This window comes from Dinoponera quadriceps, unplaced genomic scaffold (genome assembly GCF_001313825.1).
Source record: "Dinoponera quadriceps isolate SergipeBrazil2010 unplaced genomic scaffold, ASM131382v1 scaffold781, whole genome shotgun sequence".
NCBI classification, from domain to species: domain Eukaryota; kingdom Metazoa; phylum Arthropoda; class Insecta; order Hymenoptera; family Formicidae; genus Dinoponera; species Dinoponera quadriceps.
In genome coordinates, this window is record NW_014555039.1 from 221,199 (window position 1) to 247,118 (window position 25,920).

Genomic DNA, 25,920 nt, shown 5'->3' on the forward strand with positions numbered 1-25,920 from the left:
CCCCCCCCCTCGTGTACATATCATAACTCGCGATGTTAACGATAGCGATTTAAGGTCGGTTTCCCCTCCGCGAGAAATGCCGAGGTCACCGTTTAGTTTATCGCAGCTTTCTAGTTTTTTCGAGTATCTCCGCGTAACTAAGCTTCAAATTCGACTTCCCCCCTGAGGCGAAGTCGGTTTGAGATTTATCTAGCAGGATATTCTCGCGAGTCAAATAAATGAAAGTTATACTAACTGAATCAGTGAAATGGCATTCTATACCGGTAATCAGTGAGAATTCACTAATTTTTACGGAGGACTCTGCCATTTTGTTCTTTTGTCTGATATTTCACTGATTTTAGCCAGTGAAAGATACACTGCAAATCGCTGTTACGCGTCCCGTAGCAGAAATATATGTACACATCGTATGTATGTATTCTACCACATGTCGTATTTGACGTAGTTCGTAATACGACAGCAGATTCAAGAGCTAAAGGTCCATTGACAATCTCCCTGTTTGTTAACCCTTAGCTGACACACGGGGTTAAAAGTACCCCAGAGTGTTTTTGAACACAAATTTTTCATAGCTGCGCGCCAAATTTGGTTCTGTGGCGCCATCTAGCATTAGTCGAGGCTTGACCCAATATTGATAAATAAAACAATTATATACATTTTTTCTTACTGGGGTCCAAAATACCCCCTATAACACGTACGTTATTATTTTGACGTGCGTCAGCTAAGGATTAAATCAAACATTCGTTAAATCCTCCGTTCCAAGAGGCAGGTTAGCTTCAATTAAAGAGATTTTACGAAATCTCCCAAGAAATCTTTTTCTCCGTATAAGCATCTGGCACGATAAAATTGCCGATTATATCGGCAATTGCACACACGAATGTTGTTACTCGGAATAAAGTAACGATTAAAGTCATTGATGTGCAGAATGGCGAAGACCCAACATCAGAATGGTGTAATACCCGGAGGTGGCACGATGACCGGGCCGGATGATTTTTCGGACGGTGAAAGCACTCCTCTGACTCAGGACTATGGCGGAAGGTAACGATGATTTCGTAATCGCTAATGATTCCTTCGACAGCCGGGAGCACAAAGAGAGAGAACGATCAGTTCGAAGGAACAAATAGAAGTCGGAGAAAAAAAATTGCGCGGAGAATTGAGAAATTTTTTAAATCGACTCTGATCGGATCTCTCTCTCGTAATTCACTTACTAATCGGATCTCGACATTGTGAATGCAGCCAACGTACCGTCGTCGAGACGAAGGGATGGGACGTGTTCCGGAATCCACCACCGAAAATCGACTCCGGCTCTATGGCGAATCAGAGTTGCCTGGAGAGGATGGTGCAAGTGACCAAGGTCCTCGTCTACCTGCTCGTGTTCGTCATAGTACTGGGAAGCGGCGTGGTCGCCAAAGGAACGATCCTCTTCATGACGTCGCAGCTCCGGCAGGACAGAAGAATCATTTACTGCAACAGACAATTAGGTGAACGTCAATTAGGTTATCTCGTTTTAACGTAGTTTTGACACGATAATTAATTCCACCCGATGACACGATCAGTGTCCTTTATTTCGAATAAAAAACAACATACAAAATAAGTAAATTCTTTCTACTTTCCTTAATTTTTTTCAAATAAAAACAGTATACAAAGCAAAGAGATTTATTTTAATTTTCTTAATTTTTGTTAAACATCTCAGTTTTTAGTTAAACATACATAGTAAAAAATTTTGTTCAAATAACGATCCACTGAAATTTTTGTGTTATTTAACATAAAAATACTTGAAAAGTACACAGGTATATGTTAAATTAACATATTCACCTTGTTAACATATTATTTTTTAACATATCTAACTTGTTAAAGTAACACACAAATTTCAGTGGTCCGTTATTTACATAAAATATTTTTTCTTTAAATTTTTTTTTTACTCACAATTCCGAATACAAAATTAGCAAAAAATAGTTGACCGATGATTGATTTCGCATCGCAATACATGACACTCGGTGATTCCGGAAGTAACGCGAGTCCTTCGGTGAGGTAAAGTTACCTCGGTTCAATCAAAACACCTTCCAATTACGACCTTTAATGATTCAGTACCGGTTTCGTGTCCGTATCGCGATCGCCGATAATCGTCGCTCGATTATTCCATCCCTCGCAATCATCGTCCGCTTTCTCGCACAGATCGGGAGAATCAGTACATGGTGGTGTTGCCCGAGGAGGAGAGGGTCGCATGGATATGGTGCATAATAATCGCCTTCGTGGTGCCGGAGTTCGGTACGCTGATCCGCAGCATCCGCATGTGCATCTTCAAGTCGTGGAAGAAGCCGCATTCGGCGCACTTTCTCCTGGTCTGCATCATGGAGACCTTCCACGTCGTCGGGCTGGCCCTGATGTTCCTCGCAGTGCTGCCGGATCTGGACGTCGTCAAAGGGGCGATGCTGACCAATTGCGTGTGCTTCGTGCCCGGATTGCTAGGTAATATTCTCGGCGCTTCGGCCGCTCCTCTCGCCTGCTTGAAAACCGCCAACCGATCTTCCCGACTTTCGCGTCCCGCCTGCTCGCGATTTCGCGATCTATCAGAAACACGCTCGTACGGAACGCGAAAGTAATAATCACGCGATAGGCAAGGTGAACTACTCGGTGAGCTGCTCGTGCACGTTGCAGGCCTACTTTCCCGTAACAAAAGCAAAGACGAGTCCAAACGTTTCGTTCTCGTTCTGGTCGACATCGCCGCTCTGGCCGCTCAAGCGACCAGCTTCGTCCTGTGGCCGCTCTTGGACAGCTCCAGGCGGTCTCTGTGGCTCATCCCGGTGGCGTTGTTCCTCGTCTCCTGTGGCTGGTGGGAGAACTACGTCTCCACGCAGAGTCAGATCGGTGAGTCTCTCGGTTTTCTCATCACGGAGAATCTGTTTGGAAATCTTGACTCTCTTTCTAACAATCACGAAGCTACATTTTAATAACAAGGTCGTAGATGCAGGATTATTGTGTATCTCTTCGAGAAAGATTTGTCAAGCGAGGAAATAAATACGAGCTCTTTAATTGTATTTCAAAGAAAAGTAGAGTTGGAAGTGAGTCAAGAGAGAGAGCGAGAGAGAGAGAGAGAGGAGAGAGACACTTTTCAAGCGATTCTTCTAATTACGCAATTTCTCCTCGCAGGTCTAATCAGGTCACTCGGAAGAGTGAAGAAGGAAATGAGATTGACGCGATACTTCACCTACATGCTGGTGACAGTGTGGAAGATCGTGGCGTTCTTCATCAGCGTATTACTGATAGTCTATATCAAGGAAGAGAAGGTGGGCCACCTGTTCACCATGTTGAGCAGCGCCTTCGGCCCGCACAAGATCACCGTGACACCCACCAAACTCGCGACTTCCGGCACTTCGCCCGATCTCATGGAAATTCTCATCGCAGGCGGAGACGCCACCGAGACCATCGACGCCGACTTCCACACGCCGATCTACGTACTCCTGCTGCAGGTCTTCGGCGCTTACTTCGCTTACATCTTCGGTAAACGGGCCCAATCAAAGTTCACTCACCCATAGCCTCAATTTTTACCTGACTTCTGAGACAGAAAATTTCTATCATAGAAGAGATGATTCAAATGCTAAATAATTAAATCTTTTTTCATAATTTTTCTAAATTTTTGTCTAAATTCTTAATAAATTTTTAATTTAAATTTCTCAATTACTAATAATATAATTATTAATTACTTATACTATATAGTAAGTAATTCAATTTAATAATAGTAATAGTACCTCAATAATAATTTTTAATTGCTTAAATGTTTTAATTTCTTATTGATCTTTAAATTGCTCGAAATCTTTCAAATTGACGACGCTCTTTTAGTAAAGGCTTAAAAATGTTTTGGTTAAAAATACATTTATCGACATCGAAATTATTATTATTATTAAATAAGCGGGAGAATGGAAACTCCCTTTGAATACAAAAATACAGATAAAATAAATAAAATAAGAAATATTTAAGGACTATATATTATTTTCTCGTTCAGGCAAATTCGCGTGCAAGATCCTGATCCAAGGCTTCAGCTACGCCTTCCCGGTGAACCTCACCATACCGGTCTCGATTTCACTGCTGATCGCCGCGTGCGGCCTCCGCAACGGCGACCCCTGCTTCTTCCACGGCACGATTCCGGATTATCTGTTTTACGAGTCGCCGCCGTTGCACTTCCTCAACGAGTTCGTGTCGAAGCAGTACGCCTGGGTGTGGCTGCTTTGGCTGTTATCGCAAACCTGGATCACCCTGCACATCTGGACGCCGAAATGCGAGCGTCTCGCGTCTACGGAGAAACTCTTCGTGGTGCCGATGTACGACTCTCTGCTGATCGACCAGTCGATGGGACTCAACAGAAGAAGAGACGATCAGCCGGAAGTCAAGGTCGAGGTGAGCGTTTTTAATTTCCCACGATTTAAAGAAAAATAATTAACGACGTGTGATCACGATTGTAATTTATATTTAATTTTACATTAATATGTATAATATTTTCAAATCTCTATAAATAATTTAAATAAAAATTAGTAGAAAGGAAAAAGATTAGTGGTTGAGAGAAATATCGGAGTTGATTTTATTGATATTCTCGTGAAAAATTAGATTTGCCAATTTCTAAGTGGATCCGTTGATTCTCAATCTGTCAATCGACTGGCAGGATCTAGCGGAGATAGAGAAGGAGAAGGGCGATGGGGACTACGAGACGATTTACGAGCAGACGGATGGCTCGACCACACCTCCGTCCGCGGTGAAAAGCAGCGATCACGTAACCAGGATTTACGCTTGCGCTACTATGTGGCACGAGAATAAGGAGGAGATGATGGAGTTCCTGAAGAGTATCCTGCGGCTGGACGAGGACCAATGCGCGCGACGCGTCGCCCAGAAGTACCTGAGAGTCGTCGATCCCGATTACTACGAATTCGAAAGTATGTCGACTGTCTAAGTCAATTAAAATTAAGTTTAATTGAAGCTAACGTAAATCTAATTAAATCGATGCGTATCGATAGTTATTCGTTACTTGATACCGGGACACGATTTCGCAGCTCACATATTCTTCGACGACGCGTTCGAGCTGTCTGATCACGACGAAAACGAGTCGCAGGTGAATCGGTTCGTGAAGCTGCTGGTCGGCACGTTGGATGAGGCCGCGTCGGACGTGCACCAGACGAGGATGCACGTGAGAGCGCCGAAGAAGTATCCGACTCCTTATGGTGGTCGTTTGGTCTGGACTCTGCCCGGTAAGACGAAGATGATCGCTCATCTGAAGGATAAGAGCAAGATCCGGCACAGGAAGCGATGGAGTCAGGTAACTTTTCACCTCCATCGATCCCTATACTTAACGAACATTATCTACATTATCTACGGAAGAAAATCTGATTGTATTAACCTAGAAAACGAACAACCAGATGCGTTCTGGTTGAAGGAAACAGAATTTCTGGTTCTTGTCACCAAAATGTGGTTCTTACAACTAGAAATCCCGTTTCCTTCAACCAAAATGCATCTGGTTATTCCCTCTCTCTTGCTGATACTACCAAACTTTGTTTCCCGTGTAGAAAAAACAACTCGATCGATTTATTTAGTCGATCAGGTAAAATTTAGTTACTACATATATATTAGTCGGTTTCATAGCGTAATTTGTCTTCCGACACTCAATCGCCATGTTGTTCTGTCTAAACAGTATGTCCTCATCTCTGAGGTTCCTTTCCGATATAGCCCTTTTTATCCCACTGATCCACGTCGTCACCGGTTTGTCCCGTTTTCTTCTTTCAGCTGGAGACCATTCCATCATTATTTTTGGTATTCTATTCTCCTCCATGCGCTGCACGTGACCGTACCACTCCAGTTGTTTTCCCTTAATTTCATTAATTATTGTATTTGTTGCTTCCATCTGGGTTCTGATGTCCTCGTTTCGTTACGGGAAAAAATACGAAACGAGGACATTAGAACCCAGATGGAAGCAACAAATACAAATTCAGTTACTAAAGAATTAAAGTTGTTCTAAATAAACATTTATTTGTTCATTGCAATTATACGTTTCGGCTTTGAATGTTTAGGTAATGTACATGTATTACCTGCTGGGACATCGTTTGATGGAGTTGCCGATCAGCGTCGATCGCAAGGAAGTGATCGCCGAGAATACATTCTTGCTGACGCTCGACGGCGATATCGACTTCCAACCGGCTGCCGTGAAGCTCCTCGTGGACCTGATGAAGAAGAATAAGAATCTGGGCGCCGCCTGCGGTCGCATCCATCCGGTCGGTTCCGGTAAGTCATACTGGCGATTCAAGTGAACGAAATTATAACATTGAGTAAAATGATTATAATAATTATATTTATATACGTTTAATTTATAACGATCATAAAAACAACGTTCTCTGCGCGCAGGGCCGATGGTGTGGTACCAGATGTTCGAATACGCGATCGGTCACTGGCTGCAGAAGGCCACCGAGCATATGATCGGCTGCGTACTCTGTAGCCCGGGATGCTTCTCCCTGTTCAGAGGCAAAGCCCTGATGGACGACAACGTGATGAAGAAGTACACGACCAGGTCCGACGAGGCGAGACACTACGTGCAGTACGATCAGGGCGAGGATCGTTGGCTGTGCACGTTGTTGCTGCAACGAGGTTACCGGGTACGAATCGCGTATCTTTCCCAAGGATAATTCGTTATTATTATTATTATCTACCAGGTAAATTGATTTTCATAATCGACACTGCTGCAGGTGGAATACTCAGCTGCGAGCGACGCTTACACTCACGCGCCGGAAGGATTCAACGAGTTTTACAATCAACGACGCCGCTGGGTGCCCTCCACCATTGCGAACATCATGGACCTGCTGATGGACGCGAAGCGCACGATCAAGATCAACGACAATATCTCGCTGCCTTATATCTCCTATCAGATCCTGCTGATGGGTGAGTGCATCCGACGATTCAATTCCATTTACTGCAATACTTTTAATACTCGAAACGTTTAAATAAAGTGTTCGAGTAATAAATTATTTTTTTTTTGTATTTTAATAGTGTTTGTAATAAATAAACGTTTATGTATTTTAATAGTGGAAATAATATAGTTTAGTGAACTTGATATATTTAAAGCTTCTTACATTAATTAAAAACTGGCCCGTAATATTCTTAATTGATCGAATATCGAGAGAGCCTCAGATCGAACTTTTTTGACTTTTTTTTATGTTACTTTACGAAACAGGTGGCACGATCCTAGGCCCCGGCACGATCTTCCTCATGTTGGTGGGTGCCTTCGTGGCGGCCTTCAAGATCGACAACTGGACCAGCTTCTACTACAACATCATTCCCATCCTGCTCTTCATGATCATCTGTTTCACGTGTAAAGCCAATATACAGGTAAGTCGCCTGCCGAATTGATCACGCCTCCGCCTCCGTGTACGTACGTATTCGCTTCCCGTCGCGCCTTCATTCGTAAATCGTCCTTCATCCGTGATTCGTCCTCGTGTGAGAAGCAGCTTTTTCAGTTACCATGTAGAACCACGATGACATCGACGTCAAAGAACGCAACATTGATCTCTCACAGGACACGACAAACGCGAAACGCGGATTCCCTCGGCGATCGAGATTCGCTATTTCTCCGCGAGAAACTCTGCGCACGATTTCTCGCAAAATCTAGCTAAGGCGAAGCGCGTGGTTTCGTCAGCCAGGTGAATTAAGAGCGAGTGGTTTTCAGCTTTTGTGCGCCCAGATCCTGTCGACGGCGTACGCGATGATCATGATGGCGGTGATCGTAGGTACGGCCCTACAACTCGGCGAGGACGGCATAGGCTCGCCTTCGGCGATCTTTCTCATATCCCTCTCGAGCTCGTTTTTCATAGCGGCCTGCCTGCATCCGCAGGAGTTTTGGTGCATCGTACCCGGCATCATATACCTGCTGTCCATCCCGTCTATGTACCTGCTCCTCATACTCTATTCCATCATCAATCTTAATGTTGTGTCATGGGGCACTCGAGAGGTTCAAGTGAAAAAGACGAAGAAGGTTCGTGTTCTCTTCTCTGACCGGCGATTCGGCACGATCGGTCCTCACTCGGACTATACACGTAGCACCCTGAGGGTCTCCGGTGTAACACTCGTACGCGGGGCTTGGGAAAGGTGAACCTTCCGAACTCGCAGGTCCCCCCTATCCGACTTGTCGTTCTTAATATTTAGCAAGATCCAAATCGTTGAACCAGCCACACCCGGAGAAAAAATCAGCCACGGAAGTTAAGATCTAGCAGCTAAAATAGAAACAACTGATGTCGTTGGTCTCGCAATACCAATTGGCTGCGGTGGTAACGATATTAGCTATTAGAGGTGAAATGTATTTGCTGCAAAATACAACTACATTATTAGCTGTAGCGCTTTAATTCGAGCAGCGGATATATATTTAGCTGCGGTAGCAACGACATTAGCTGCCCCTATTTCACCTCCTACATAGAGAAAAAGGTTTCTTTGGATTTACGTGTTTGTTGAACTTAGGTTTGTCTAACTCTGTTATTCTGTTCTATTTGACCCGAAATTATGCTGATATTTCATGACTTTGTTTCATAGCTCAAGAACATTAATTTGAAACTAAGCTATGAAACAAAGTCAAGTGAGATGCTAGAACGTTCAATCACCACATAAAAATGTAACGAGGAACTAAAAATTATTTCGGATCAAATAGACTCGAACAGAGCAGCAGGGTTGATATAAAGAAAGTATTGGGTTGTTCGGAAAGTAATTTCGTTTTTTCCCGACAGAGGATTTAATTGTATTTTTTCACAGCTAACTTCACACTTAAGTCGCATTGTCATTATATGTTTTGACAGCTGATATAGCAAGGCTTGTGTGTGAATAAGTTCAATTGATTTTACGCAGTAGTTTTTGGTCGGTGCCCTTTTAAATATGGAGAGCAATAAGCAGCATTTTCGTCATATTTTACTTTTTTACTATAGAAAAGGTAAAAATGCTGTTCAAGCCAGAAAGAAATTAAGCGATGTGTATGGAGAAGATGTGTTGACAATACGCCAGTGCCAGAACTGGTTTGCAAAATTTCGATCCGGCAATTTTGATGTCGAAGATGCATCACGTTCTGGAAGGCCGGTTGAAGCTGATAAAGACGCGATAAAGGCATTAGTTGATGCAAACTGGCGAATAACAACACGTGAGATCGGTGAGAGGTTAAATTTATCGAATTCAACTGTTTATGACCACCTGAAAGGCCTCGGTTTTACCTCGAAGCTCGATATATGGGTTCCCCATGTCCTCACGGAGAGAAATTTGTGTCGTCGCGTTGACGTCTGTGCTTCACTCCTCAAACGTCACGAAAATGATCCATTTTTGAAGCGCATCATTACTGGGGACGAAAAATGGGTTGTATATAACAATGTCAAACGCAAGAGATCATGGAGCAGAAAAGATGAACCGGCTCAAAGCATTTCAAAAGCCGATATCCATCAAAAAAAGGTGATGCTGTCTGTTTGGTGGGATTTTAAAGGAGTCACTTTTTTTGAGCTTTTACCGGATAACACAACAATTAATTCGGAAGTCTACTGTCATCAGCTGGACAAACTGAATGATGCACTTCAACAGAAAAGGCCAGAATTAATCAACAGAAAAGGTGTAGTGTTCCACCAAGATAATGCGAGACCTCATACAAGTTTGGTCACTCGCCAAAAGCTTTTACAGCTTGGATGGGATGTACTGCCACACCCACCATATTCTCCAGACCTGGTCCCTTCGGATTATTATTTGTTCCGGTCACTGCAAAATTTTTTGGACGGTAAAACCTTTACCTCAAATGAACACGTCAAAAATCACCTGGATCAGTTTTTTGCCAGCAAAGACCAAAAATTTTATGAGCGTGGAATCATGCTACTACCAGAAAGATGGCAAAAGGTGTTGGATCAGAATGGCCAATATATAATTTAATTAAATATTTATTCATTATACGAAGATCGTCTTTCATTTTCACCACAAAAAAACGAAATTACTTTCCGAACAACCCAATAATTTAATATCAAATACTTTGTCTGAATAAAAATGTTGTCGCTAAAATAAATCATGTCGTTTGAAGAGAAAAACAGTATTATTTAGAAAAAATAATATTTCATTTTCAATAAAAAAAATTTAATTCATTATATATTAAATATTGTTCCACTGAGGCAAAGAAATTTGTTGTCACTTTTTTCAGACAATTTATTGTTCGTGACAACCATTGCAATATTTGGATGAAAATACAAAAGAAATATATCACATATTATATTTGTTGAATTAAGCATTCGTTCGTTTGCTCAGTTCCAAGAGACAAATTTGCGATCGATAAAGTGCTCTTATTAAATCCAGGGAGATCTTTCTCTTTGCGCACAGCTGATCCTTTCTCCGTGTACAGTCGTTTAACCAGAAAGCAACTTCGACGTGATAACATTAGACGATCTAACAACGTTGCAACTTGAACGGCGGTGCATGAGGAGCCTGAGGTGAACCTTAGAGAGGTAACCGTTCCGCTGAGAATCTCATAGAGATCCATCCGCTTGGTCGTCGTGCGAACCACGTCCGCCTCAGCTTCGTCGCTTCGGCAATGTCGCTTTGCGGTTTGCCTCCTTCAGAAGGAGGGCAGGAAGGAGCGATTAACTAAACACGCACGATCGGTGCGACGGTGCCGAGCAGGTAATAATGGCCGCGATAATCAGCACCCTCTACGGGATAGTGATGACCGCAGTGATCGTCGCACTCGCGATTAACATCGTGAACGAAAGCGTGGTGTCGCCGACCGCTTTGTTCCTGTTCATGATGGTGGGTCAGATCGTGGCAGCAGCCCTCTTGCACCCGTACGAGATCCGTTGCCTGCTGCACGGTTTCATCTATTACCTGTCGGTGCCCTCGATGTACTTGCTACTAACGATATACTCGGTCTGCAATCTGAACAACATCTCGTGGGGCACGAGGGAGATTAAGACGAAGAAGACCCGCGCGGTAATAACTACTAATCCTCCAGATCCTCTTTCTCTCCGCTCTCTATGACCGACTAATTTGCACTAATATCCGAGACGCACCCCGGGTCGAAATTTTAAGTCTAATTTAAGTCTTAATTTAGTTCCACGTTAAGTGTTCGAAGGTCCTCTATCGTACTCCTTTGATGCTGCAAGCGGGAACTTATTTCTGTGTTTTCCGTTTGAAGACTTAACGTAGAATTGAAAATTCCGACTCGAGGCTCGAAAACGTAATTTTGGCGTCATAACGGGTCGATAATACTAATTAATTCTCGATAACTCGTACTTACTAACGATTTTTCCACACGGCACGGTGTATAACTCGTCGTATAACCCACATCATATCGCTGCGGTTTAACTTGTGCTAATTAACGGGAGATCCGGAGTGACGTTCCGCGTGTCGTCGTGTATCTGTTATCGCTATCCGTGCGACAGGAGCTCGAGCAGGAAAAGCGAGAAGCAGAGGAGGCGAAGCGGAAGGCCAAGCAGAAGTCCCTACTGGGCTTCCTGCAGAACGGCGCGGGTACCAACGACGACGACCAAGGCTCCATCGAGATCTCACTGGCGGGTCTATTCAAGTGCTTGCTGTGCACCCACGGCAAGCCTTCCGCAGAGAAGCAGCAGCTGGTGGCGATCGCGGAGTCCCTAGAGCAGCTTGGGAAACGATTGGAAACGATCGAGAGGTAAGAAGGAGACGCGGGTACCTCTATTTGAACCGTGAAGCAACGAAAGATTATCACGAGCGACCGGAGATCGAGCTAATCTAATGGCTAAATCAAATTTTAGATAAGAGAAAATAAAATGAATTTGATTGAAGTTTGGAACGATCTTCGAGGAAAATTAAAAGATTTATTTTTTCAAGTTTCAACTTCAGTAAAAAGTAAAAATATGCAAAAAGCGATAAAATTGTGCGAAATGTGTCTTTATTAACGTAGATAAATAAGAAAAACGAACAAGATTAAGCAATACAATTAAAATACAATTAAAGTACAAAAGTATTATCCTTTCCTTACATAGAACGTCGAGATCGTCAGCAGAAATTTTTGTTGGTGTTGCTGAGTGTTGCGTGTACTTGAACTTTGTCGATTATAAAAATCTCCTGGCTTCTCATTTTCAATTAACCATTTTTTCCAACGTGTATCGTTTCACGGAGTGTTAAAACTATTGTCATTTATTTGCACAATTCTCAGCAAAAATTTTAATTTGTATGAATGTTTGCTTGCGCGCAGTCTTTTCCGTTTCTTGTTTATTTATATTGATATTGACATATTATGCACAATTTTATTGTTTTTTTCCACATTTCTATTTTTCTTACTGAGATTAAACTTAAAAAATTTTGTTTAATTTTCGCTCAAAGATCGTTCCAAATTTCAATCATGTAGTAATGTATATGTAGAACGAGAGAGAAAGGAGATTATACACTCGTGATCTAACATAGAGTGTAACAAAGATTGGCATCTCTTTCATACATTTTAGTAATAACGCAAATGAACTATTCGATAAGATAAATATAATCGGCTAAGCGAAAGATATAGTTGCAGATAACCATACACATACACACATATACATACACAATCGGAAGAAAAAATTCTAGATAAGATTTTGTACATACAGGAGAATATATACCGTATTTAAGTGAATATTACTTGTTCCAAGTATTCCACAGGTTTATATTATATATTCACAAGAACATAAATTTATCTAACAAGCATCAAATTTATTCAAAAAATATATTCTAAATCCTAATATATAAATTTAATATTTCTGTCAAGGACATTAAATTAAAATACTAAATCTAAAAGGCTTCGGTTTAAATTATTCAAATAAACTGAATTTAAATTTTCTTCAATTAAGTTTATAATATTCTTGAAAATTCTTCTTTTGTTTATAATAATGAACTTTTTATTTGTGATAAGTGTATTTTAATATTAATATTATCAAGAAAAAGAAATATTCGTTGTTCAAGATAATCACTACTTAAAAGAAGAAAAATAAACTGAGTACTTGCTTTTCTTCGTAGTCCAATAATATTTTTTTTTACGTAGATTGTTCAAAGTTGACAGAATGGTGGATGGTGTGCACTTAACTTGAAGATCCGAATTATTGCAGGGCGGTGGATCCTCACGCTGGTCGCAGACGAGCCTCGTCCGTGGGCTCGAGGACCGCCGATCACTTGGACGCGATCGGCGAGGACCCTGCCGAGGATGACAACAGTAACAGCGAGACCGAGACGGTTGCCAGCCAGAACACCGAGGCTAATCGCAACGGCAGCAATTTCCTCTCGAGGCCGTACTGGTTGAACGACGAGGGTCTGAAGAAGGGCGAGGTGGACGTGCTGTCGATGCAGGAGGAGCAGTTCTGGAAGGATCTGCTGGAGAAGTATCTCTATCCGATCGACGAGGACAAGGCCGAGAAGGTAAAACGATCGAGCGATCAGGCTATTCCATTCGATTTTCTTTTTTGAACTCCGACGGAAATTTATATTCCGTAAACTTTGAACCGTCGGTTAATTTTTTTCCACTCCACATATGCATATTTCTTACACAATCATGTGAGAAAAAAATTAAATTTTCCAATTTTATTATTTTATTTTGTCGATTTAAATTTTTATGAGATAACTGATATTAAAACAGAGGACTTTTATACGTAGAGATGTAATTACTGTAATTGATGCTGATTGGTTTGGATGAGACAGAGTGAAACTTCGAGTTCGGAACATGAACGCTCGCGATACGTCTTTGTCACTGCAAGCTGTCGTCGATTGGGGGTGAAGAAGCGATTGCTTTAATTTAGCTTTACTTTTGATTTTTTCTTTCTATTAAACTAACGAGACAAGTGTGCGATCGACCAGGAATCCGGAGGATCTATGGATTCTCCGCTCCTCGACGATCGCACAGAGAGAATCGTCCGAGTAACGAGTTGCAAAAATAGTAAAGACGACCAACTGATCGATGTTCAAAGATATTCGGCTGAGAATGATTGGAAAAGTTGCTAACGATTCAAGGTACTTAAGCGAAAAATTGAGAGGCCGTCTCACGAAAGGTGACACCTCGACTCTTACGGGAAGCATACTCGACTCGTCAACCAGTCACGCACGCATAATAATTAATTAATTACGCCATGCTGCTCACGTCAGGCACGAATCGCCAAAGATCTAAAGGACCTTCGCGACCAGAGCGTCTTTGCGTTCTTTATGATGAACGCCCTCTTCGTCCTGATCGTCTTTCTGCTGCAATTGAACAAAGACTTGTTGCACATCAAGTGGCCGTTCGGCATCAAGACGAACATCTCGTATGACGAAAGCACCTCGGAGGTAAAGCCAGCTCCGTCGGCGCCCACGGTGATCCTCGATCGAGGATTTATCTTTCCGCGATTTAAGTTCAATCTATCAACTCTCGCGTGAACGATCAGTGATCGTTCGGCTGATCGTCGTTCGAAGCAGCGCGTTTCCTTCGCGCGTCTCATCGTTAATTTTCTCTCCAACGGGAAGAAAATTTCACTTCCTCGATTATGTTGGAAGAATTTAATTTCTTTCCGGCGAACACGGAAAGAGCGACGGCGAGATAAAAACGCGAGATCGACGGATCGACGGACCGACCGACGGAGCTTTTCCTTCCTTATTATTCTAATCTGTGCCGTCTTTTGTTCTGTTTTCTCTCGCATTTACCCCTCCTCGCACACAACACACAACACAGGCCCGCATCGCCGGCGATCTGATCGAGCTGCGGAACAAGAGCGTCTTCGCGTTTTTAATGTTCAATGCCTTGTTCGTTCTGATCGTATTCTTGCTACAGCTGAACAAGGATCAGCTGCACGTTATCTGGCCGCTCGGCGTCAAGACGAACATCACCTACGTCGAGGAGACCTCGGAGGTATCCGAACAAGCATCAAGGGGCAAATAAGCGGTGGTGTCTTCTGTGTATACGGTGTCTCGTTACATCCCCTCCGATTCGCTCGGATACCTGTGCCGGTGGAAATTTCAAAACTGAAGTGAAAATTTCATTCAAATTTTATTCCCGATTCACGAGACTTGCCGGTGAAAATTAATTGAGAGAAGTGCGAGAAATTAAGAAAAAAAATTCCGAGCTCGATATAAAATAATTAAAAAATTCATTCGGAGATGTAACGATAAATGATTAAAAGTGCTGATATATCGAATGTTCTTACGAGCTCATCCGGTTTTTCGGCTCTTAGCGGCTCAATTATATCTTAGGATGTCAATCTCCGAATTGATTCGCGCGGGTATCCCGACGCATCGGCGAGGGCGATCGCAATATCCGTTGATGACGTTGCACCCGCTCGACTTACGAATGATATATGTGTACATATGTTCTGTTTCTTTGTCATTAACAACTTGCTCGTTCGACAGCACGTGGAAGGTGCCGAATTAATATTCTCACACAGGTACACCTGGGTCGAATGGAACGCGTGATTGGGAGGTGATTTCTAGTGGCTGACTTTCTAGAGGGATAACCAGAGATTAGTCGCCTGAGTGTCGGAATAACACACATACACACATACACACATGTACACACTTACTCTCGTCTTGCCCGACCCCACACACCTCTTTCTCACCAATGGTGAATTAATTTATGTCTAATTCATGATATTTAATTGAATCTCTCTTGTTAATTTAATTACACGATTAAAACACGAGTCTGGAGCGTGGAGGCGAGGACGGATGTCTCGCAGGAATCGAAGCTGATAATTTGAGCTTTCCGTAAAAGCGTAACGAACTCCTTCGCTACGTGAACGTACAAAATATATTACTTTATTAAATTTCACTATTACCAGAATATCTTTTTAAATTGCAATTACTGTCAAAAAGAGGACTGACTATACAACTGTGAGCGAAATTAGAAATTCGTCCTTGTCCGAGAGTCTCGGGTTCGCAGATCCTTGGTTTCAGGAATCTAACGACCCCAGGACTTACAAATTTATATATCCTCTTTCCTCTCTTTCTATCTCTTTTATCCGTTGTGTCTAACACTGACATGTGCACCATACGCCAAGTGGCAGCGAACGAGCACCACTAACGTTACGCGTAAGGCGGTGGATGCTTTCAGTGTCCTTTCATCGGGGTTCAGTGTTCGGCAGACCTACAGTCACAAGTGTGTGTATATGTATATATTCATAGGTGTGTGATTCTTAACACGCACGAACGGCACCCGACGATCGCGGAACTTTAATTGCTAACTACTTGTCGATGTGTTTAATCCGTACGAGGAGATGATTCCCCGATAGCGAGGATAATTCGGCACGAGATCGTCGAAGATCGAAAATTTATTATTATTACGACACAGAAGAAAGGAATTAGTCCGTATAGGTGTTTCATTCAAATTTCTTCTAAAGATAAGTCTTTATTCTACCGTGGAATCCGCTTATTGCCAGAAAGATGGGAAAAGATTGTAACAAGCGATTGAAGATATTTTGATTAATATACAATGTGTCGTATTTTTTTAAATAAATGTATTTTTGAGCCAAAAAATCCTTAAAATTAACCAAAACCCATGATACAATTGAAATTTAGTTATCAGACCTAATTTTTAGCTGTAGAAGCTAAAAACTAGGTATAGGGACTAAAAATTGGTTAAATTGATTAAATTTCAGTTGTATTATGTGGACAGCTAATTTTTAGCTATAAGAGCTCATTCTTTTTTTCTGTGAAGTCACCGAGAATAACAAGAAATGAGACAGCAGCGAAATTTGCAAATGTCGTCGGAAGGGAAATAATTCGGCGTGAGATCTTCGACGGATGAAAATCGCCGATGAAGTTCGCCATCGAGCATTCCCTCGGAAATGTAACAACCAGTCACCGTCGCGAGGCGACATTGTACAATCGGTCGATTTTGCAGGTGCACATCACGAAGGAATATCTGCAACTTGAGCCGATCGGTCTCGTTTTCGTATTCTTCTTCGCGCTGATATTGGTCATACAATTCACCGCGATGTTGTTCCACCGTTTCGGCACTCTGGCTCACATCCTGGCCAGCACGAGCTTGGACTGTTGCAAGAAGGTGCGTATAAAATTCGTTATTCGCTTATTTATTATTTGACGAATTTTTTAAATATGTCATTTCTTCATATCAACTTCACATACGTCTGATCTTTTGCAGACGAAGGATCTCTCGGAGGAAGCCTTGCTGTCGAAACACGTGGTCGACATAGTGAGAGACCTCCAGAGATTAGAGGGTATAGAAGGCGACTATGACGAAGGCAGCGGCAGCGGGCCCGGCAGACGAAAAACGATCAGGAACCTGGAGAAGAGCCGTAGGAAGACGCAGGCGATCAACACGCTCGATGTGGCATTTAGACAACGCTTCTTCAGCATGTCCGAAGGCGCAGGTAAGTTTGGACACATTCTAGGCAGCATACAATTTTTATAAAATATCTTAAAAATATGGATGTTGAATATTTTGTAAATATTCAACTGACCCGGAAAGTCAGGCATGAGAAAGATTACGATAAATATTTAAAAATATTGGTGAGGAATACTCATCATAGATAATAAAATCACGATTTTACTCAAGAAAAAAAATATTTTAATTACTTATGGAGAATATTTATCATAAACATTTTTGAATATTTATCTTAATCTTTCTCACACCTGACATCTGAACATTTGGATATTTAATATCTATATTTGAAATATTTTATAAATATTGTGTGCTATCTAAGGCGTGAAATATATGTAACATGTCAGAATTAAATTAGGAGATATGAAAAACGGATAGTTTGAAGTAGGAATAAGAAGTTGGCAATTTAAATTAAGAATACGAGATTAGGGGTAAATTTTAACAAAGTAGCAAATTCAGAATAGGATGAGAAATGTCAAGCATGAAAATCGCTTCCCCTCAGGTCTACCGAGGAACATGTCGACTAGACGCACGACGGAGGCGTTCAAGGCCTTCGAGGGCAGGCGCAACAGCATAATGGCGATGCGCAGGAAGTCGCAGATGCAGACCTTGGGCGCGAACAACATCTACGGTGTGGCCGGCAACCCGCTCGGGATCCAGGGCCGTCCGTCTAGGAGCAGCCAGATCTCCGTGAAGGACGTGTTCGACAATCGCGAGGGACATTCGGGACACGTGAACGCCGGTTACGAGGGCGAAGAGAGCCCCGGCAACAGCCTGAGGCTGCAGAATCTCGGCAATCAAGTGACGTGGCGGGAGGAGAAATCCAACATGTGATCTCCCCCCAAAGACCGAGTCCGATGAATCGACGGACAGCCTGGCGAATTGCTCGCACTACGATTGAGCCAACTTGTTTCTCCACGAGTCGTTTTGAATTCGTATCCTTCGGATTAATTGGTTAAAATTCAAATTAATCTGATAAAGAAAAAGTTCCAGATATAGGAACAATTTTACGTAGAAAGATTGCAACTTTCTGAGACTTCGTAAAATCTTCTTACGAGACTACCGGTCTCGCCGTTCAACTTATCCCGATTACGTTCTCGTGGTTTTCCAGACACGATCGTCGATTTGGTTTCTCAAGATACGGATCTAAGACACTTTGGAAGCGGAACAACAAAGAAGATTCGCGCGGTCTTTAGTAATAAATCGTAAATAAGGCACCGATCACGGCGTCCACGAGCGCGAGCATGTTATCGAGAAGTGTGCGGAATCGCGCACGAAGAGATCGCGACGAGAAAGCGCTCGGGATGATTCTGTTGTAGATACTCGCGATTCACCAACGCATGCGCTTTGCATTACGACTGACGCTCTTCTCGCGTTTGTTAACTCGTTCATTCATCTGCCGTCGAAGTTCAAAGAACTCACGGAAATGCGAGTGCAAATGTGAGTGCCGCGCCGAGCGTCCGAATTATTTATCGCGCGTATTCTCGATGGATGTTCCGGCCAACTGTTACGTGTAGCGCCTTCGTTTTTTATTTTTCTATAAGTAACCTCATACGAAGGTAAGAAACACTCGCACTTTATTCATCATAAGGTTAGCCCTATACCGAAACCGCGCGAATTTCTCCGACCACCGACGGCCGCGCCCGTTAAAAAATTTCCCCCTATAATTATGTATGAAATATGTCCATATATGCAAATATATAATTATATATGATTATATAAAATCATATATAATTATATTATATGATTTTATATAATCATATATAATTATATTATAACTCATTATATGTCATTTATATATAATCATATATGACTCTCTTTGTATCGTCACTTCATATATATTTATATATATTTTTTATATATGGATAAATTTCATACATGACGTCTCATATGTAATTATATACATATAATTATTATACACTTCGGTTGTATGTAATTATATATAATTATATATGAAAGATTTTTAACGGGCGTAATCGCTCCGACGAATTCACCGAGGAGCCTAGAGCGTTATCTTCCCTGTTTTCACACATTACTGGCACACTTTTCTATATTATATCTCATATATATAACATACATAGAGATACCATTCTGCTCCTTCTCTCTCTCTCTCTTCATCTCATTGTCCATATCGTCTCTCTTCGGCTGTCCGAATTTCATAAAAAATCGAAATCTCGGGTCACGATGCTCGTAATGTGTCTTTTGTATCGTCGCCGTCCGATGAATGGCGACGACCGCGATGATTACGCTTACTTGCTCCATTACGATTATGATTATTTTTTTTTTATTACGTGTATGTGATAAGGCCTGTATTTAAAGTGGAATAAGTCGCGCGTGAATGTGTGCTGTGACACGTGTGTGTGTGTGTGTGTGTATGTATGCGTGTCACGTGCGTGTTTTTCGAAAAACGCGCATGTGTGTATCATAACAATGTTGTCGAAACTTTTGAAATAAACTACATACAAACGAACCTGTCTTACGTTCTTTAATAGTTTGATTATTAATGTATATATCTTTACATCTTTTAATAGCCTAATTAATTGTCAAATATATCAATCAAATATATATATATATATAATGTTTTTTCTCGACATATTCGTGCATATTTTACAATTAATAAATGTAAAAAAAATATATATATATATATTTTTTTTTTTACTTTTATAGTTTTCACAATTATTTTTTCAATGATTTCGTAACAATATTATTTTTCAGTGGTTATGTTCCTAACTCCGTTTTTAATCCGATATTTTCACGCAATACAAGTATCGGCATTGATGATATCGATACAAGACGTGCGATATATTTTTCATATTGATACTAGATCTGTTCGTTTTCGCTGCACTTCTGAACTAGTGCAATAAATTGAAGCGAGGTAAGTATATATTTCTCACTTCACTTATTGCACTAGTTCAGCGGTGTAACGAAACGAACAGACCCACTTTCATCCACACATCTTTCATACGCATCGGTAGATGTATCGATACATTCGGATTGTATCGCCTAATTCTATCTCACACAGCTTGATGACCCGATCCAGAGACATCTGTTGGTAATTAAGCGAGTTCGCTCTCATTGACCACGTTCTGCAGAACGTTTTTTAATTTTCATCTATTGAAAGTTTTTTGAGTTGAGGTTGAATTATTCTCTTAGATCTGTGGAGGCAAGTGGGACTAGCCTATGGCTACCGCGCGTGCTGAGGGAGAGGAGAGGAAGGTATCGAGTAAGGGAAGCCCTGTGGACCAATAAAGCGGAGTCCTTACGACAGGTCACACGCAGCTGTATTTTCTGGTAATTTTACAAACTCGCAAACGTAACAAAGTAAAACGGTGTGCTAAAAGCTAAGAACGCGGCGTAGAACAAAATGGCCGCGACGCTAACGCAATGGCCGCGATAGAACAAAAATGACCGCAACGCGGGACGCAGAAATCGGAACGCTATATACTGTAATCTCGGCCTGCTAGGACGCGGAGCCGGCTCCTTCTCTCACGCAGGCCGCTTAAGGCGTCGCGAGGGCGACGCGTGGCGCAAGATCACTCGCACTCGCGGGCACTGCGGGCTGACGAGGAATCGCGAGCGACGGAACGAAAGCACTGGCACGCACTAGTTCGTAACGTCGATAGCGGAACGCACAAGGGTGGGCAGCAAGGAACACTCACGAGAACGTCGTGTTGTCCAGAGTCCGAGAAGGAAGAGAGCAGGCCGGGACGCTTCGAAAACAAAACACGATCGCGCCACAGAGCACGTGGTTGGCCGTCGTTGATCGCGTGACACCGCGTGGTTCCGGCGATGTGCGCGACGCGCCGGAAAAGCCGGGTGGCGCTGTAGCAGGTCAGAAGACCGGGCGCGGTTGCAGAACTTGTTTTCTCATATGTAAGGCCGCTCTGATCGGTGGCGCCGCCGGTGACGGCGCGCGAGGCTCGACCGCCACAGATCTACAGAATTAATTTAATGTCAGCATAAGAGTCGAGCATAAGAAACTTCCAACAGTTATAAACTAAAAGTTCTGCTGAATGTGGCCATTGTGACTGCAAATCGATGCACACGTGTGACAGGACAATTACATTGCATTTTGTGTCGTTGCAGATTGTTTATTCATGAGGTTATTATTGGTACCGTCATTCCGTTCTATGCTACGTGCATTTGTAAGTATATCGTGATAATGAATAATAACCGCAAATTCATAACTCATCTGCTGTCATCATATATATATTACATCATATATATATATTACACACGATGTCGCCGACATTCGATAATCCGTTCCAGGCTATGCTCGTTTTCAGAGATCACCTTCAGCTGCTATTAACGGCGCGAAAATATAACACTGCAGTGGTGCAAAGTTCTTCGATGACAACATACGAATATACGTTGCGCAACTCTTGCAAGATGTATTAATTGCAAAATTATATATATATATATATATATATATATATAATCAGGAGTTGTCTTAACTATATACATATATATATATATATATATATAACCAGGAGTTGGCTTAACTATATACATATATATATATATATGTATATCGAATGCCTTACCATTGTCGTATAATGGTAGATTTTTTAAGCAATTCAAAAGTCAATCTCCATTAAGAAGAATACCAGTGAAAGCCTCAAGTTATCTCTCTTGGCTTTGGTAGTTTGTAAACGGAAGTCAAACTGATGTGACATCGATGTGTCATGTGCACATCTGTACTGTATAACAAATAATAACTAATTCAATTATATATAATATATTGATATATTTAATATACTTAAATATGTATATATTAAAAAAATATAATTTAATATATTAAATATATACATGTATATAAATATATATTTTGTATAGATCTAATGTTAAAATAAAATATTTGTTTTTCTAGTCCGTGGCACATGAACATTGCACTACCATGAGCAATCCTGGATTAAAGGTTGAGGTGGTGCTCTCACCATCGAATCGAAAGTCCTGCATTGAGAAACTCAAGTCCTTCCATTTTCCAACAGTACAGAAACCTGTTCCAGAAGCTGCTGTTTTAGTCCCATTATGTATACATAATGGAGAACTTGGTCTCTTGTACACATTAAGATCTATGAAGCTCTCGACCAATCGAGGAGAGGTTGGCTACATTACATTAACCAAAACTTCAGCAAGCTGTTTAACTTCTTTAGTGATCTTTATTATACAGGGTGATCTTGACATCTTACCATAAAAAACTCAATTACTTCAAAACAGTTTACTTAAAGTGGATAAAATTATAATGCTTTGAAAAGGTCTGAAGAAGAGTTATAAGAATATTCGATAAAAATAGGGGGTTTGGATGTCCCAGATATCGAGGCTAAAAATAAGTTTGCCAATCAGAAAATTCAGGACTTGTCTTAACTTTGGCGACATCATCCAAAGTCAAACTGATAACATCAGTAAATAGATTTTCTTAAACCCTATAACTTTTATCTGTAACAGTTTTCTATAAAACTTATATTTTCCGAGATATTTCGGGGTCTGAGATATCTTTTCCTCATCCTGTATAATTTATATATTAAGTCTGCCATAAAATAACGAACATGAACTTCATAAGGACATCTTTCACAGGTTTCTTTTCCCGGTGGTAAACGAGACAAGGAGGATGTTGATCTGATAGAAACTGCGCTGCGGGAAACCTGGGAGGAGTTGAAGATCCCTAAAGACAAGATCGACGTGTGGACCGAAGGAAGCATGATCGGGAAGACCACCGTCAACGTCATGCCTGTGCTGGCTTATGTCGGTGAAATTGTGGTGGAAAATTTGGAGATAAACCGCGACGAAGTAGAGGAAGCGTTCGTGATTAGTCTGCAGAAACTCTGTGATCCTAAGTTTTTTAATTACACTACTTATAGAAACAATCTGATGTTGCCAAATTTTCTGGGTGGCAAGCATCGTGTTTGGGGATTCACTGGCGCAATCACTCACGTAGTACTCCAATGCTTGATACCAAAGGCTTATCAAAACGTGCTCTACTTCTTGCCGAAGAACACAAAGAATCCGAATATATCAGATATCGACGCCGAAAATAAGTCGACCAACAAGAAAAATACTCTGTCAAAGATATGAAAGCAAAAAACGAAGATTAGGAAGAAAATGGACGAAAGGTTTTCTACATTCACTTGAGCTAATAGGAATTGTCCATAATGGTCGAGAAAAGATATTTTTCTTAAAATATTGAACATTTTATACTCTTGAGAAACTACGTCAATTTGAAATCTACTTAGACCGTATTCCGTTACTTGTTATTCGTTATTTACATTATTGCAGTGAATAACGGAACAGAATCTTCAATTGTTTAATTCGATATAGCGAAATACCAGCGGTTATACTAATTAAATTTATATTAATCAGTCTTAATTCTGTCCGCTCAATATATGGATAATGGTAATGGATATGGTATGGTATGGTATGGTATGGATATGGTAATATATGGATAATGTACAAAAGAATACGTTGGTTTGTAGGTGTTGTAGGTTTTTTTGAGAAAATTTATAGCGGATTGTACTTGTATTTTAATTGTTATATACATATACAAGTAGATTATCTATGATTATAACTGTTATAGTTATTAGAATTACAAATTAATCATGAATATATTGTTTTTAACGTTACAACGAAAGCCTGATAGGAAAAATTGTCTATAGATGTACATGAATTAATTTCTTTTCTCTTTGTTTTTTAACATGAGCATTGTTTATTTAATTTGTTTATTTAATAGGTAATAAATAGCACTTGAAATAGCACTTGAAATATATTTTATAGTGTCTTTCACAATATACGACGAGTTGTAACTTGAGCAAGAATAATGATAATGAGATGATTCGAGAAAAGCTTCACGGCGTGAAGCTTTTAGTTTTCATTCACATATTCGAATATGTGATTTATTTATCTTTACATTGTTACACGAACATAAAAATCAAATGTCAGAATGATCGATAAAGTTTGTTGAGTTGTACCTGAATGAAAAATAATAAATATGACTTAGAACGTCTGAAAGCGTGAACTCCTTCTTTTTAATTCGCACACCTGCAGATTTCGATACTATATTTTTTCACCGAGTGAGCATTGAAGTAAAATTGCGCTTTCGATTTTGATCGCTCGCAGAAAACGAACAAATCTATGTACGACGTTCGCTAGTAAATGAGTAAAAATTTTGATGTTTTCAACAGAGGTAACAGTCACATTTTTTACATAAATAATTTTTCAATATAAAAATTGAACTGAAAGATGAGATTGAAAATTAAATAATAGTCATTTCTTATTTACTTCGATATACTTTAATTAAAAACGACAGCATCATCATGTAATGTACATATCTAAAAGTAGAGACTTCAAACTGTAAAATGTTTCTCGAATCATCTTGTTATCATTATTATTGCGGAAGTTACAGCCTGTTCAACTTTGCGTGCTTTTTATGGCAATAAAGGTGCGGCTAAGAAGCCATCAAGTCGCACTAGTTAAAAATAAAAGTACCTCTGATTGATCATTGAATAATATCACTTCGTTCTTTTTATTAGATGTACAAATATGACTTTAGGAATATTCAATAGATGGCGAAAGTCATACTACTGGCATTATGTTAAAGTTGGCAATACATGTATTTGAAAGGTGTGTACGCAGCTTTAAAACGTAGTACATGTCATTTGACTGAAGTGTAAATAACTATTATTTTTATCGCATTGAAAATGTCGAATTTTGTACCAGAAAAACGCCATTTTTGGGAAGTTTTACTTCATTATTTTTCTCTAAAGAAAAGTGCAGTTGAAATCCATCGTTTGCTTGTGGAAGCTTACAAAGAACATGCTCCATCAGTACGCATGTATGAAAAGTGATTTAAACGATTCCGAAGCAATGATTTTGATTTGGATGATAAAGGACATAGAAAGCCACTGAAAAAATTTGAAGATGCACAATTGGAAGCATTATTTGACAAAGATGCGTGTCAAGCAGAAAAAGAATTGGCAACAGCATTAAATGTTACCCAACAATGCATTTCCTTATGTCTGCATGTAATGGGAATGGTTTAAAAACAAGGAAGTTGGGTGCCACACGAATTGAAAGAAAGACATTGAAAGAAGAAAAATGTGCGAATTGTTGTTGCAACGATAAAAAAGAAAAGGTTTTTTACATCGAATTATTACTGGCGATGAAAAGTGGATTTACTACGACAATCCTAAACGCAAACTAGCATAGGTCATCCATTGCAGCAAGATTATGTTATGTATCTGACGGGATATGAAGGGTGATTTTTATGAGCTACTGCAATCGTCTGAAACTATCACTGGTGAACGGTACCGACTACAATTAATACGTTTGAACCGAACTCTGAAGGAAAAACGACCGGAATGGGAGAATATATATGACAAGATAATTTTACAACATGACAACGCCAGACCGCATGTTTGTGCATCCGTCAAGAATTATCTAAAAAGAATGAACTGGGAGATTCTACCTCACCCGCCGTATTTACCAGACATTGCTCCTTCAGATTACTATTTGTTTCGGTCCATGGCGTCGGCCCTTTCTGGAGAGCGATTCAGTTTATATGAAGAAATTAAAAATTGGCTTGATTACTGGATTGC

General features: G+C 40.7%; 2 protein-coding genes across 7 annotated transcripts; both read left to right on the forward strand.

Moving 5' to 3' along the window:
- Positions 1 to 960: 960 nt before the first annotated feature.
- LOC106742874 lies at positions 961 to 19,044 on the forward strand. Of its 2 annotated transcripts, none has more exons than XM_014616214.1 (19): positions 961 to 1,032; positions 1,231 to 1,475; positions 2,170 to 2,463; positions 2,653 to 2,862; positions 3,145 to 3,495; positions 3,998 to 4,389; positions 4,652 to 4,919; positions 5,037 to 5,299; positions 6,048 to 6,258; positions 6,379 to 6,626; positions 6,717 to 6,909; positions 7,202 to 7,356; positions 7,694 to 7,999; positions 11,409 to 11,656; positions 13,083 to 13,389; positions 14,110 to 14,286; positions 16,829 to 16,990; positions 17,090 to 17,322; positions 17,842 to 19,044. In XM_014616214.1, exons 1-19 carry the CDS (start codon positions 968 to 970, stop codon positions 18,161 to 18,163), a joined length of 4,650 nt encoding a protein of 1,549 aa, XP_014471700.1. In that variant the 5' UTR covers positions 961 to 967; the 3' UTR covers positions 18,164 to 19,044. The 2 variants fall into 2 exon arrangements, with proteins under 2 accessions (XP_014471700.1, XP_014471699.1); XM_014616213.1 differs by lacking the exon at positions 14,110 to 14,286 and adding an exon at positions 14,669 to 14,845.
- Positions 19,045 to 20,484: 1,440 nt separating this feature from the next.
- Positions 20,485 to 24,946, forward strand: LOC106742876 (nucleoside diphosphate-linked moiety X motif 8, mitochondrial). 5 transcript variants are annotated; one of them, XM_014616220.1, is made up of 5 exons: positions 20,485 to 20,620; positions 20,794 to 21,474; positions 21,599 to 21,720; positions 22,200 to 22,433; positions 22,907 to 24,946. In XM_014616220.1, the coding sequence occupies exons 4-5, from the start codon at positions 22,227 to 22,229 to the stop codon at positions 23,402 to 23,404; spliced, it is 705 nt and encodes a 234-aa protein (XP_014471706.1). In that variant the 5' UTR covers positions 20,485 to 20,620; positions 20,794 to 21,474; positions 21,599 to 21,720; positions 22,200 to 22,226; the 3' UTR covers positions 23,405 to 24,946. The 5 variants fall into 5 exon arrangements, with proteins under 5 accessions (XP_014471706.1, XP_014471704.1, XP_014471701.1 ...); XM_014616218.1 differs by having other exon boundaries at positions 21,616 to 21,720; XM_014616215.1 differs by lacking the exon at positions 21,599 to 21,720.
- Positions 24,947 to 25,920: the final 974 nt, after the last annotated feature.

Excerpts from the sequence above, each read along its gene's own strand:
- LOC106742874 (XM_014616214.1), top strand. The coding sequence starts at position 968 with ATGACCGGGCCGGATGATTTTTCGGACGGTGAAAGCACTCCTCTGACT. Across the intron at positions 2,863-3,144 it reads CTCCACGCAGAGTCAGATCG|GTCTAATCAGGTCACTCGGA; the intron begins GTGAGTCTCTCG and ends TTCTCCTCGCAG. Across the intron at positions 4,920-5,036 it reads CGATTACTACGAATTCGAAA|CTCACATATTCTTCGACGAC; the intron begins GTATGTCGACTG and ends ACGATTTCGCAG.
- LOC106742876 (XM_014616215.1), top strand. The coding sequence starts at position 21,427 with ATGAGGTTATTATTGGTACCGTCATTCCGTTCTATGCTACGTGCATTT. Across the intron at positions 21,475-22,199 it reads GTTCTATGCTACGTGCATTT|TCCGTGGCACATGAACATTG; the intron begins GTAAGTATATCG and ends TTGTTTTTCTAG. Across the intron at positions 22,434-22,906 it reads TCTCGACCAATCGAGGAGAG|GTTTCTTTTCCCGGTGGTAA; the intron begins GTTGGCTACATT and ends CATCTTTCACAG.